Source organism: Cyrtonyx montezumae, unplaced genomic scaffold (assembly GCF_038088225.1).
Source record: "Cyrtonyx montezumae isolate F1298 unplaced genomic scaffold, pur_monq_1.0 scaffold_18, whole genome shotgun sequence".
NCBI classification, from domain to species: Eukaryota; Metazoa; Chordata; class Aves; order Galliformes; family Odontophoridae; genus Cyrtonyx; species Cyrtonyx montezumae.
The window spans coordinates 13063887-13077472 of NW_027071914.1; the positions used below are offsets into that span (position 1 = coordinate 13063887).

General features: G+C 45.8%; 1 protein-coding gene across 2 annotated transcripts; it reads right to left on the reverse strand.

The window, feature by feature from the left end:
* Positions 1–1495: 1495 nt before the first annotated feature.
* RUFY1 (RUN and FYVE domain containing 1) lies at positions 1496–12828 on the reverse strand. Of its 2 annotated transcripts, none has more exons than XM_065734778.1 (18): positions 12544–12828; positions 9857–10030; positions 9477–9594; positions 8746–8847; positions 8314–8437; positions 7650–7708; positions 7008–7073; positions 6491–6560; positions 6016–6117; positions 5623–5739; positions 4835–5002; positions 4610–4707; positions 4028–4147; positions 3428–3557; positions 2965–3059; positions 2511–2559; positions 2229–2306; positions 1496–1726 (listed from the first exon to the last, which is right to left on the reverse strand). In XM_065734778.1, exons 1-18 carry the CDS (start codon positions 12812–12814, stop codon positions 1583–1585), a joined length of 2085 nt encoding a protein of 694 aa, XP_065590850.1. In that variant the 5' UTR covers positions 12815–12828; the 3' UTR covers positions 1496–1582. The 2 variants fall into 2 exon arrangements, with proteins under 2 accessions (XP_065590850.1, XP_065590851.1); XM_065734779.1 differs by having other exon boundaries at positions 12593–12670.
* Positions 12829–13586: the final 758 nt, after the last annotated feature.

The window sequence follows — 13586 nt, forward strand, 5'->3', positions numbered from 1 at the left end:
TTTGGCATGTTAGTTCTAGTTTCTTTCTTTTAATATCCTGTAAGGCACGTTAAAGCTTTGGTTTTTTTTTTTTAAGTTAATGGGGGAAACGTTGACGCAATACGGCTACGTTAGGATTTCGGTCTTGGTGTTCGTATACAATTCTGAGGCCTTGATTTAATCTTTCATTGTATTGTGATTTCCTTTTTAGGTGTATTGCGCTAAGTGAAACTTGTTAAATAAATCTTCCTTTTAAAAACTGGAACTCACTTCTTCTTGAACTTGTGTCTGTACCTCGGAAGTGAGACGTGACGGTGCTGTGCAGTCAGTGGTGCTCTGTGTGCTGTGGAACTGCTGTGTCGCAGTGGTGATCGTTTCAGCCCAAAGCTGGGGAAGGAAACAGCTTCCTGCTGTACCTGATGGGGTGGGGCTCAGAGGCTGTAATGCAAGGCACCGCGGCTGCGGCGTGGCAGGGCCTGCTGTGGTTAAGGCCCAGATGAGAGCTGGGGATAACTGCAGCTGCAGCTGTCTGTGCTTCAGAGCCAAGCGCTGGGGCTGTGGTCTTGGCAGCTTAGTGCAGCTGCGTGTCAGTAAATTCCATCTGCTGAAGGTCGTGCTTACAGAGGTGGTTTTATGAACAGTTGGAGCCAAGTGGTGGCTGAAGCTTCCTCTGCAGGGGGAGGGCAGCGGTTTCCTGCAGTCACCGTGCTCAGCTTGTCCCTTTCTAATGAAATTGGTCCAACCTGTGGTGGAAGGGAGAATGGCTGGGCTATCTTACAGGGGTAGAAACGCAGCAGTAGAGTTTAAAAGCTCTGAAGCCAGTTTGGTGTCTGCTCTATGGGAAGCCTTGCCTGGTGGCAGCCTGCAGTGAAGGAGCTCTGGTTTTGGGCTCACACTCATGCAGCACTGTGTGCTCAAACTGCACCTTGTGCCTCTCACAGGAACCAGCTGCTCTGAGCCGAGCTTCCTCTGGGAAATGCAAAGCTCCCCATGCAGTACTGGAGACACATCTCAGTTTGTATTTTAAGCCTTAACCATAGCATGCTTCCAGGACCTGGGACCAGCTGGGCTTTAAGGAACCAGAACTTGAGTGATTCTTATTGCAAAAGACTTTATTGTGCAGCTACACTCAGAGCAGGAGCTCAGTTACACTTCTGTACTCCGAATGACATGGAAGGCACATTCATCAACACTCATCAAGCTCCTCCTGCAGACAATTGTAAGTGAACATTCCTTGGCTCAAATACAGAACTGCACGTGAACACCTACAGTGAGGGTACAGAGGAACTGGAGTTAATGTACAGGAGTGAACTCAGAGGGACTGAGTAACTAGAAACCCCATATACAAATATTAATACAAATACCTCGTGTATAAAAAAAAAATCAAAGTGGGTTTGCATTTTAGTTTCAAACAGAACTTGAATGGAAATCAGGTGATACAGTTTCAGTCATCCCACTTGCATTACCCCCACCATTCTTTCATACTGATCCGTACAGAAAATAGAGATGGACAGCAGACACTGCTGTGAAGGTGCCTGGATCTGAGAGCTAACCATGGCTGCTTTTCCAGTGCTGAGTTGGTCCCCTGGAGGTCCCCAAAGGCTCAGGAGGAATTAGATGAGCACCGCTGAAGTAACAAAGTGTGACAGGTGTCGCAGACACGGACAGGCTTAGGGTACGACGGCAGTGCAAGCTCATTGCTGGAGCAAGTGTTGCAGAAGATGTCCCCACAGTTCCTGCAGTGATGCTACAAACAGAGCTGAAGTAAGAACAACTGCCCCCAAATGAAGCGTACTGAGGTGCTACGACAAAAGCCCTCCTATCTCATCCTCAAGTTCCATACACCCACACCCCTTACAGCACCATTTCCTCTGCGCAGAGCGCTCAGCACAAAGCAGCACAGCTTCCCCAGCTGCCTCGAGCTGCCCTCCCCCCGAGCCGGCCCAGCCGCGGCCGTGTGGGGCCGCCCAGCAGCTGACCCCGCCCCGATCCCTGCGGGCACACGGAGCTGCCCCCATCCCGGGACTGCAAGGCCCTGCACAGCCTGCCAGCACACCAGGGACTGCCCCAGCAGAACACAGCTCTTAAAACTATAATACACCGTTCTGAGAATGGGAAATAGTGAACTGTTTCTCTATTTACTTATCGCAGCCACAAGTTCTTAAAACTGAGGCAGTGTCAGCAAATGATAAAACAGCACAACTTTGCTTTCCTGAGAGAAAAAGAAGGAATCCGGTGAGCGACGGTACCTTTCTTCTTGAGATAGAGAACTCCTTCTCACACTGTTTGCAGTGCGTGGCTTCGTCATCTTTCAGCCAGGTGTGACCCTAACAAACCAGAACAGAGTGCTCACGTTAGGGAGAAGTAAATTCATGAGGCTCAGAAGCAATTAATCCACGTTGTGTGTAATTGTTTTTCCAGAAGACGTCTTAAAGTAGGGTAAAATAAATGAGGGGTTGACCACGGGGAACTTCGCAGGTGTCAGGTGAAATGCACGTCTAAGCTAAAACATCCATGAAGTAATACAGTACCTTTAGTGCTTTATTTACTTCTTTAATGTCTTCCATCTTCAGTTTAGATCTGGAGGAAAAAAAAAGAGGAGTGACTCCCTGTGCACAGCTGTGCATGTTGTCGTGTCCAGTTCTACCTGTCCAGGCACTGAACCTGTTCACTCAGCTCCCATTCTGAACACAGTATCACCAGGAAACACTGCCACCTCAGGGGCTGCCCTCCTTTCCATATATTCAGAAGTGATGTGGCAAAGCAGAGTTCCCTTTTATGAACTAAGCATTTACTGGATTGTTTCTCATCCCTGCCCCTTTACCCACGCAAGGATGGCTGTTGGCTTTGCCATGTGCAGTAACTGCCTCCTAAAATTCTCACACTGCTTATTGCACGAGTAGATGCATTTTAAACTTCTCTGTAATTAGTTGGATGCTCTGTTCCCCGAGTCACGCCACCCCCAGTTCAGCTCCTGGAACTCACTGGCTGAGATGAAGCCCCATTTCTTGAAGAGCTTGCTCCTGCTCCTCGCAGACCTTCTCCAGCTGCTGCTTCTCCTCTTGCAATTTTCTCAGTTCCTGTAAAATGAAACATAAAAATCAGGTTTGTGTGCTAAGTGTGATCTGAGATGCAGTCCATCTAAAATATGTGGGCATTTCACAAGCATAAGCTTCCTCACAAAGCCACCTATCTCCAAGGGCTCATTTTTAGTGTTAGCTGGGGGAGCTATCCAGGGATTCTTACAGTGCCCAAACAAAAATGTCCTATAACCATATTTACCAGAAAACAAAGATTTTCAGTCTTTCACCATCTTTGAGAAATGTGGCAGTCCTATGCCCACAGGCACGCTAAGAAAAGCTCATCTGAACTCATTTGTTCTCAGTGCTTGAACATGTTTCGAGTCAGCTTTAATTCTCAACACCATGCATGTCTGCTCCATGTGTACCTTCTTCAGTCCTTCCATTTGTTCCAATTCTGTTTTCAGCAGAGAGGCAGCATCCTTCTCCTGGTGAAGTTCTCTTTGCAAAGTTTGTCTCTGCTCCTTTTCAGATTTTAATTCCTTTTCCAGCGTTGAGCTATTTAAAATAATTGAGTCAGATTCTACAGCAGAAAAACATCCTATGGCATTTATGGATACCAACAACGTGAGAAGAAAACTTGTCCTAAAGAGGACAAAACCTACATGAGTACTCTGCCAAAGGAAAGAACAGAGATGTTACAGCAGCAGACAAAAAGCCATGCCAGTATTTAGAGGTTACAGAAAACAAGCAGTAAACGTGAATTGCTGGAAGGGAAAAAAGCAACAAAACACTGTCTCCACAAATATGTATTGGACTGCATGAGTGCCAGCAGCCATTTCTGAAGTGACACGCTCCCCTAAAGTGCAAACAATGGAAGAAACACTTGATGTATTATAAGCCTAAGAGGATAAGAACACCAATCCCCAGGCCCCCTTCCAGAAATGCCAGACTGAGCACTGAAAGCATTTCTTCTGCCATTTGTTTAAATGAAGAGAAAATAAAGGAAAAGCCATGAGATGAAATACCATTTGCTGTCCAGTTGGGACATCTGCTGCCGATAAGTGTCAAGTCTGCAGGCGAGCTCTTGCTTCATCTTGTTGCATCTTTCCTCTGCAGCTTGCCTTGCCTTTTCTGCATGCTGCAATCTGCAAAGTAAGGAACATACAGATTTGCTGGCAATCACATTTTCCCTCATCTACTCACTGTCATTTTGTTCTTTCACATTTTCCACATAGCTCTTTACAGAAAGCTAAGACCTGAAGATTCTGGTGGAGAAGAGAGAAGTTCTAGAAACTGTTTGTGTAAAACTCAGAAGTCACCCTTGCTCTTGAATTAACATCAACACATTGTTTGAACAGTCTGCCCACAGTAAGAGCTGCACTTTTCACACAAGTCAACAGTGTGTGAGTTTGCTTGGGAAAAGGGAACAGACAAGCACAGGGCGTGGTAAGAGGGAGAGAGGGAACAAGAGCATCAGGCTGGCAGGCATGCCTGAGTATCTGTAGGAGACATTTCAGAGTGTTGTACTGAGGAACAGAAAGCCACTCTATGATAGCCTCAGTCAGAACCCTTCTACTGACCAGTGGTGCTGAGCTTCCAGTGATTACCTCTCCTCCATGTGTTTCATAGAAGACATCATCTCGTTCGTTTTTCCTTCAAACGAAGATATCACTTCTGTTTTCTGCTGCAAGGAACACTCTGCATTCTGCAGGAATAAAGCAAACACTGCAGCAGGATATGCTGTAGTTTTCTGATGACTGCAGACACACAGTGTGCGTTACCATCACGTCAGGGCCACCACTGCAGCTCTGTGTATTCTCTGCCACACGTACCTGAGATTTGTGAAACATCTGCAGGTTAATGGCTTTCACTTCTTCCAACTGCTGGCGAAGTGCAACCAGCGTATCTTGTTTTTCATGAGTATCTTTTTCCAGGAGTTTCATGGCTATTTCCATTTCTGTTTTCATTCCAATCTGTAGCTCCAACTCCTTCTCTAGTTCCTTACAAAGAGATTTCCAGTTACTGCTGGGTAATCACACCAGGGATAAGTATTTCCCAGACTCACATAAAGGCAGACAGAAACTGTGCACTACTCCTTCAGGTACAGACCTACAGTTTTACAGAGGTTAGATCTCAAATAACACAGTAAGTTAACGACAGCAAAAGACTATTTCAGCTCTCTGGATCATGCCAGCAGATCTGAGCTCTCCCTCTAAAATGTAGAGCTTGGTGTGCATGACAGCTGCCCAATCTCCTGCAAGCTGGAGATGGTTTGACATGGCAAGACAAGCTTCAGCAAGCCCTGGCACTCATTTACCAGTCACTGCTTTGCAGGTAACCATGGCAGTGACTGCTGGCACTCCATAAGGACAGCTGCCTTTCCTGTGTTCTTAGCTTAAGTTTCTGGTAATCCTGGTACACTGTGAGCCAGGGAAAGGCCCAGAATTCCACTTCTTTACTGACACTGTACACAACCTTGAGCAGCATCTTCCTTCAAATCCACCATGAATTCTGCATGGTTCTGAGCATACAACAGGCATACAACACATGCCTGTAATTGCAGCCTGGAGCAGGCAGTCCCGTACCTACAGAGTGTAAAACAAAAGGTGAGTTTCCTTACCAGCCTAATTTTTTTTTCTTCTTTCAACTGCTTCCAGACATCGCTGTACATCTCATCCAGACCCTGCCGGGACTGCCGGTAAGTATCCAATTCCACTTTTGTATCCTCTTTTGTTACCTAGAGGAAACAATTGCAGAGGCCTCATGAGACCACGACGCTACAATTTAGCAGGAACTGAGAAATACTGTTTCACAGAAGGGTTTCCTGCAACTTCAAGCAAAATCCTATCAGTTTGCAATTAAAAAAGTAGTAGACATTAATAGTGATCTACAGGGCTGTGTTAAACTGTGCTCCAGAGCATTCCAGTTCAAAGCTGTCTCAAGAGTGCTAACTCGAGCTGAACAGGAGCGCTTGCTTATTTCAAGGATCCCCACCTTCAAATCACTGTCCTACCTCAACACTTTTCTCACTCCGTTCACGAATTAATTCATTTTGTTGTTTTAACTGCTGCTGCTCTTCCTGAAGTGATCCAATTCGGTCAGTTGCTGCTGCAAGCTATGGAAAGAACATATCTATACTTTATCACTGCAAAACATGAAACAGAAGAAATTCTCAAGTCTGTAGCTCATTTCACTCTTGGCTCTTTCATTCTTCCCAGAAGCTGCCAGGCCATTTTGCAGCCATACTCACTACACAGCCTTACTTATTTGCTTTTTATTAGCAACATTTATTAATGTGCCCCTGCTTCATGCCCTCATCACCTATTTCTGAGTAATTGCTGCTCAAAGCAATGTGTCACAGTGTAAAAGGCCAAACACAAACTCCATTCTTCACTATTATCAACTCAGTGCAAGTCTGTGGTGAATTCTTTAGGTGTTTTGTCTCTGACAGAAGAAAGCTAAGAAACACTTAGCAGCCTGACACAAACCTCCTCCTGCAGCTTTGAGTTGGTCTTCTCTAAGCAGTCTATTTTGTTCTGAAGATCTGTGACCGTGCAGCTGCAATGAGAAAAAAACATAAATGCATGGAAACAGCACAAGTGTCAATGTTCAACATTTATTCCTGTCTACAACCATGCTTTTACCACCTGGTGTTGGCTAACAATGAAATAGTTTATAAGGACACATCTCCACCTAAAGGATGAGCTTTGAGATGCTTTTTCAAGAGAAAACTATCACAAATCCATCTCCAAAATCTTCTGCTGACCATCAGTAAGTCTCAAAACAGTCAGCTATTAATACAGAGCTTGTTTTCTGCTAGCATCTGCCTTGAGAAGAGTGAGATTACAAAACAAAACTAAGTTTTTGGCGAAGAATCAGAAATGAAATTTCATCAATAGACAAAAGTCTGTGAGAATGATAGCAAAGACATTTAAAGCTATAAGGGAAAAGTGACTTTACTGTCACTGTCACTGTGAGTGAACATCAGAACAGGGAAAGTTTTACCTGAGATGCCGGTTCAGCTCTTCTACATAATGCTTCTGGTCAAGGACAGCAGTAATCCCTCCATCTCTAATTGTAAAGCAAGAATTCATTGATTGAGATGAAACTTCTCCTCATTTGAAAGCATTAATCTGTCTGAGGGTTTTCAGCATGGACTTGCAAATCTTTTTCTGTCATAGAACTACACGTGTTTGAGCAAGGCCAGGAAGCAGTAACACCATCACTTAACACTTCCAGTGCAAAAACTTCTGTTCTCCATAACTGATCTCTCCCACAGAAACAGCTCCTTAACTGAGCCTATTTCTGAAACAGTGCTTAGAAACCAAGCAGTGACTTAACACAGGTGCCCTGGCAGATCCTGTCTCCTGAAAATGTCCACATTTTGAGTGTTATTAACTCTGTGCTGGCTCGGGACAGACTCTCCACTGTTAGAACTGCCACGGGGTCAACTTTTGTTGCACTTTTGTTTAGCTAGTAACTGTATTTAGGATTCTCTTTTTTCAGTTAATAAGAGAGTTTGATATCTGTAGCACTGATGTGCTCCTACAGATCATATGATGGGTTTGTTCTTAAAAAAAAACCACCAAAAACAAAACAAAAAAAAAACAAAACAAAGAATTTAGTTCACGAATTCACCATACATACTGTTTGCCATCACTGTCTTGTGTTTCCTTGAGGTACAAAGAAAAATCAATCACTCCAACCTGAAAAACATAATTAAGAAATTAACATGCTTTCACAGTGCACCTCTGAGCAGCAGCAGACATTTCTTTTTATCTGGAAAGAAAGTAAAAATCTAAAAGCCAAGATTCAGAAAGACAGGTAACACCTATATCCTCCACAAAGAAAGCAAACTTGCAAGCCAGTATCTGTCAACATTAAAACAACCATATTCAGTGCACTCAGTTTCCCCAAAGTTATTATTTTTGACAGCATTTCCATAAACTGCTCCTGAAGGAGATGGATACTTTCATACTTGTCAGTGAGGAAACATGACAAGCTTCTATATGGGACATTCCTCCACTCTCCTTCCCCCTAACCTAAGGAAAACCACCACTCACCCTCAAAACAAGAGACCCCATAGGTCCTCAATAGACTGATAGTGACATATCTCCTGTATTTAGCTCAGTTCATCTAAGGTTTGGTTTCTTACACAAGGAATTCAAATGTGCACTTACAAAAGCAATGACAATCCCTATCTACATAACAGATTTAGGAATTCTAGGCCCATCTGTGCAAAGTATTTATGGAAATGCTTAATTTATCTCAAGTATTTTAAGGACTGATCATATTTAAACATAATCTTCACCTGAGAATCCAGGTCTTCTCCTTTCAAGCAAAGGTTGGCATCAATAACATTCAGTCCAACTAAGAGACCCACAATGACTGCTCCCTCCTCCTCCATCATCAGTGCATCAGGCTCGTAAAATTCACTAGAAGAAATAAGATATGGCATCACTGAACATCATAATTATAATTACCTCTATCACTGAACTAATTTAAATAGTAACGTGCTTATGAAGCTCTGCTGATCAGTCCCCCCTCCCTAACCTACTGCACGAGGCAGAAGAGGCAAAACACTCACAGAAAATTCTCCTGACCCTAAGTTCACTGCAAGAACAATGAACAACTTGCTCCCTTGCAAACTGCAAGAACAAGCACGAAGTTAACCGGGTCAATGAATGACCTTTTATTTGAGCAATGGAAGGATTCAGTGAATGCAAGGTATTGGCATTGTTACCTTAATAGATGTTTATGGTCCAAAAGCACTTTAAGATAATCTGCCAGTTTCTTTTGCATGAGTGCCAGATAAAGCCAAGCCCTTCCTCTTCCTACAGCAGTCCTAAAATGAAACATTAAGGTTTCGGTAAAGCCAAAACATTTAGGTAGATCTGTGGAATTGAAAATTCTCTCTCCACAAAGGGAAATGAAGGCAATTATTTACTAAATTAATTAAATCCCAAAGGAACACAGTTTTGTGGCCAGAGCAAGAGAAGCATTTAACTACATTCTGTTGCTTCAGTATCAGGAAAGTATGCTGTAAAATCTTCTTAAGTCAGAAAGCCCTACGTACTTCCAGCTAACACCAGAACCCAACCATTCGTGCATTCTAGGGGTAAAAGCAGTCTCTTCGTTATCTGGAGGTCTCAAATGAAGTACACACATATACACAGTTAGAAAAAGGGGAGGAAGCAAGGGGAAAGGACACACCCGTGAAGATGCTGCAGTCCCTTTCAGCAAGCTTACAGAAGTTTTGCAATGCTGTTTTTAAATGTGACCGCACTGTTTGAAACAGAAGCATGGAGTATTTTGAGACTCCTTATCTCTGGGAGCAGTCAGTGACTCCTGTGTACTCTTTTTTCCTTCTGGAAGGAGATCTCATTCACGAAGCCAAGAAACCACCTGAAGAAATCTCTGACGGTATTTCCCAGCAGCGTAAGTGAAACGTGTAATGCCCAACAAGGAACTTACTTCAGCTCTGGCAGATTTTTAACACTCATTGCTATATCTGATGCTTCAGGACAAAGCTTTTCCACCAGCTCCAGAGGACCAAAGAACGACTTGTTCTGTCCAATAAAGGTCTTCTTCACTGCAGGGAGCACACAGAGAAGCTTGTGATGACAAGGGACAGGCTCCCATCTCCCACTCCACAACCAGCAATCCTTGCCCCCACCGTGCCAGCCCCCAGCACACCAGCACGGACAGCTAAGGATGCAGATGTCATTCAGAGCAGCCCCATTGGCATGGCACAGCCGACACCAGCACCACACACAGCTCACCGTGTCACGGCCAAGCACAACGCGGACATGGCTGCCCGCATCCCCTCGGCACGCAGCCGGAGCAGAGCTCACCTTTGAGGCCGTGCTTGAGGCAGTGCTCCAGCACCACGAAGAACTGCTGCAGAGGAGGGAAGTCGGAGTCCAGGGTGCGGCCCAGGCTCAGCGCCGACTGGATCAGGGTTTTGATGCTCAGCTTCATCATGTTCATGAGGTTGGCGCGCTCCTCCATGGCGTGGCAGCGCGCGGCTGTGCGGCGGGGACGGCAAAAACAGAACGGCACTTTTCAGAAGGTTTTAGAAGGGCGCTTCTGTCGCCCCCCCCCCAGAGCAGCGCAGCGCAGCACCTCCCGCGGCCCGGCCCCACCTGGGGCCGTCTGAGGCCAGGCCCCTCCGCTCCCGCGTTACCATGGCAACAGCAGCCCCCAACATTCCCGAACTCTCGCGAGATCGAGCGTGGCTCGCGCGGGCCGGGCGCCATTTTAGAAATAGCTCTCTGAAAGGGGCGGGAAACGGTGCTCCTCACCTGAACGCGGGGCGGAGGCAAAAAAGAAACAAAACCCACCACAACCAACCGAAAACAGAAAGCCCAGACGGCGGCAGGCAGTGTGGCTGCCAGCCCTGCTTTGGAAGCGGCCGCGCTCCTCAAGGAACGGCGGTTACAGCAGTACGAGGTACATAACCCGTGTCAGCCACGCGGGACAGGGCCAGGACTGTCAGCAGCTCCGCGCAGGCTGTCTGCGGAGTAACTTTCATCTTGCACACAGAACCGGCAGTGTAGGATTAAAACTGAGCGTAACTTTTCCCTATGAGAAGAGTGTAAAGAAGGTTACCCTAAGCCAATCGCAGCACACCACGTCCCGGCCCCACAGCAGCTTAGCTCTGTCACATCAGTACCAAACCTCGTAACGCCTGAGACTGAGGATTACAAGGGCTGGAGCATTTTGGATTTGATGTCAGGTGAGATATCAAGAACAGAAAAAAAATGCCTGACTAGAAATAGGAAATCTGTGGCTCTGTTTAGATACTGAGCTGTTCAGTAGCAACTCATATTGTTATGCTGTTTCCTAAACTTGAACTTCTACTTATCAGGGATATTTTGCTTGTAAGCCTTTCTGAAGAGATACACATTATTCACAAGACTTTATAAAACTGAATACTATGAGTGAAATGCTCTTTATGAACATAAGTGTCAACTAAGCAGCACTGTCCTGAGGGTTTGCATTCAGTTTAAGTAATAACTCAAGCATTGTTCAGTCTGTTGAACACAGTCCCATACACCTCTGGCAGAACCACGTACAAGTTGCTACATGCAAAGTAAGTCAGGTGTTAGGCAAATTATCCAAGTCAGCCCTCAAAGATCAGAAACTGAATTACTAAAGATCCCAGGTATTACGCTGCAATCTTTAAAACCTGTTCTCACACTGTCTTACTCGGTTCTGTTTTTGTGTAAATATCATTTTGCAGCTCTGTGCTTTGTTTCCCATACACTGTTGTGGCCCATGAAGAAAAGGTGACAGTTCTGCATCTTTTGGTCTTTAAGGCAACCTTTCTTGATTTGCATTCTTTCAGTTTGCATCTCCTGCCTTCCCAGCCAGCCAGAACAGTTCCTTCAATGGCAGAAAGTGGGTCTATGCAGTGGGAACCTCTGTGCAGCTGACAGCAGAGCGTGCAGCAGAATTTTTGTGTGATCATCAGATCTGAAGGAGGGGGAGGTTATGAAATCCACACAAATAGATGGCAGCAGGGATCAAGCTGTCACTTTTCCACAAGCAGCCTTGCAGGCCACAGGTTATTTCTTAAGATAGACCTCGTTTGAATGGAGCACACAGCGCTTGGTCACAGTTAACAGGAAAGTGCTTTATGTGGGAGGGCAGAATAGCTACGAGATGTGAGCAGACACTGAATCACCACGTTAAGTTTGGTGTGAGCCTCCAGGTGCAGACAAAGGTAAGAATCTAGGTTGTTTTCAGGACAGGGTTAATCTTGAGCTCTGACTGTGCAACACTGAGGAATTTTCATGCAAAACAATATTCTAGCAACAGAAACTTATTTCACTATGCAGCTATGATTCATCCCCAGAGAAATGCAGCTTGAATATGTAATATTTGAAACAATCAGATCAGAACGGGGCAGCATAACTGAGCTCTGCTGCTCCAAAGCCATCAGGCAGTAGTGTGGGAGCCTGCAGCACACATCCACCGCGCTCTCACTGCTCCTGCATTCAGATGGGTTCGTTTCCATACTCCGAGGTTTAACTTCCAGAAGGATCCCTCTTAATTCAGTCTTAAGAGGGCTCTTCCACAGCCCCCTGGCTCCTACACCCACGAATGCAATGTTTCATTAAGCAAGCTGTGATTAAAACGTTTTTTAGCGCAGTTAAGGATTAGTTTGTAGCAAATCTGTTTCTCAGTCCATCCGCCTGCTATCTGCGTGGCAGCTGTGGGGAGCAGTGCAGGACGGCACGCTGCGGACCCGGGCTGCTCAGCACAGCTTCCAGGCAGCACGGGAACCACGAGAAGCCACCTGCACCACAAAGAAAAGCACCGGAGGATGCTGACAAGAGCTCAGGACTCCTCCGGTTACACTTTGTTAACTCCCCGTCTGTGCTCTTGCTGAAATAAACAAGCGCAGCATGAGATTAAAAAAACACCCTCTAAAATTAAAGTAATACTAAAGCATCGCGCTAATTAACGCCACTTACGGGAGCTAAACTTATTTGTGCCGCATAAAAGCAAGTTTACTGAATAGACATAGCCATACTTGTCTTTGCTGTGCTGTCATTGCTGACTGCTTTGGATATGAGTCCTACCGAAGCCGCAGACTTCAGAGCGCTGCCATAGCTCAGCGCCAGGTTTTCGGAGGCTTTCTTTGCCAGCGACAAGATGGGAGCGGACCACTTCGCTTCCTCCGCCGCCTTCTCTTTGTCCACGCCTTTCAGCTCGGCCGCGGGGGGCACATGCCTTCTGTCAATGATCTCAAAGTCCTCCTTCAGCCCCGCAGCGCCGGCGGAGCACCGCTCCCCGTCAGCCATCTTCGGCGTGTCACGTGACTCCGCTCACCCCGGCCGGCAGCGCTCGGCCCGCCCCGTCCCGCCCAGGAGCAGGAGAGATATTAATTACTTTTATTACTGTGTAGTGATGCACACTATAAGTGAAGCTATCCTAGCTTGATTCAAGCAATGGATAGGAATGGCAGCTTGCTCTTGTGACAAGTGCGTGCCCCCGTCACTGCTGTTACAAAGCAGCTGTGCACAATCAAGCTATTCATTAATGTGCTTGGACTGCGCTTGCTAGAAGAGATTTATAGCAAAGGGGGACTGAAATAACCCCGATATGAACGTTCAGCCTTAGGGGGTGTCCTGAATATTGGTGGTTTATCATCCATTTTTTTCCTTCCAGAAATGTACCCAACTTTTATCGCTCATTTTGTGATGTGAGGCAGATAGAGAAATTGCTTACTCAGTCAGATGATGTGTGTTAGCTTTTCTGCTACACCAATTTCTTTGTTTTCTTCCCTACCTAAGAAAAAAGAGAAGGGGAGAGGGAATAGGAAAGCTGGAGATTGTTGCAGATCTTTATATCTGTATCTTATTTATCCTCCCACTTTAAGCCAGTTTAATTCTGTCCTCTTGGCTTCTCAGGTACTTAAAGTTTAACAGCTCCTGCTCCACAACGCACAAAGAAGCTGGTGTACTCTTGCTGAGATTTCGAAGCTCAGCAGCCTCTTACTCAGCCGTGACCCACGCGAGCCGAGTGTGAGCACTGAGCTGTTCTGCCGGAAGGCTGCAGGGCTAAATTTGACTC

Coding starts and splice junctions, on each gene's coding strand:
- RUFY1 (XM_065734778.1), bottom strand. CDS start 12,814: ATGGCTGACGGGGAGCGGTGCTCCGCCGGCGCTGCGGGGCTGAAGGAG. Junction 9,595..9,856: donor CCTCAAGCACGGCCTCAAAG/GTGAGCTCTGCT, acceptor TGCTCCCTGCAG/TGAAGAAGACCTTTATTGGA. Junction 3,060..3,427: donor AAATGGAAGGACTGAAGAAG/GTACACATGGAG, acceptor TTCATTTTACAG/GAACTGAGAAAATTGCAAGA.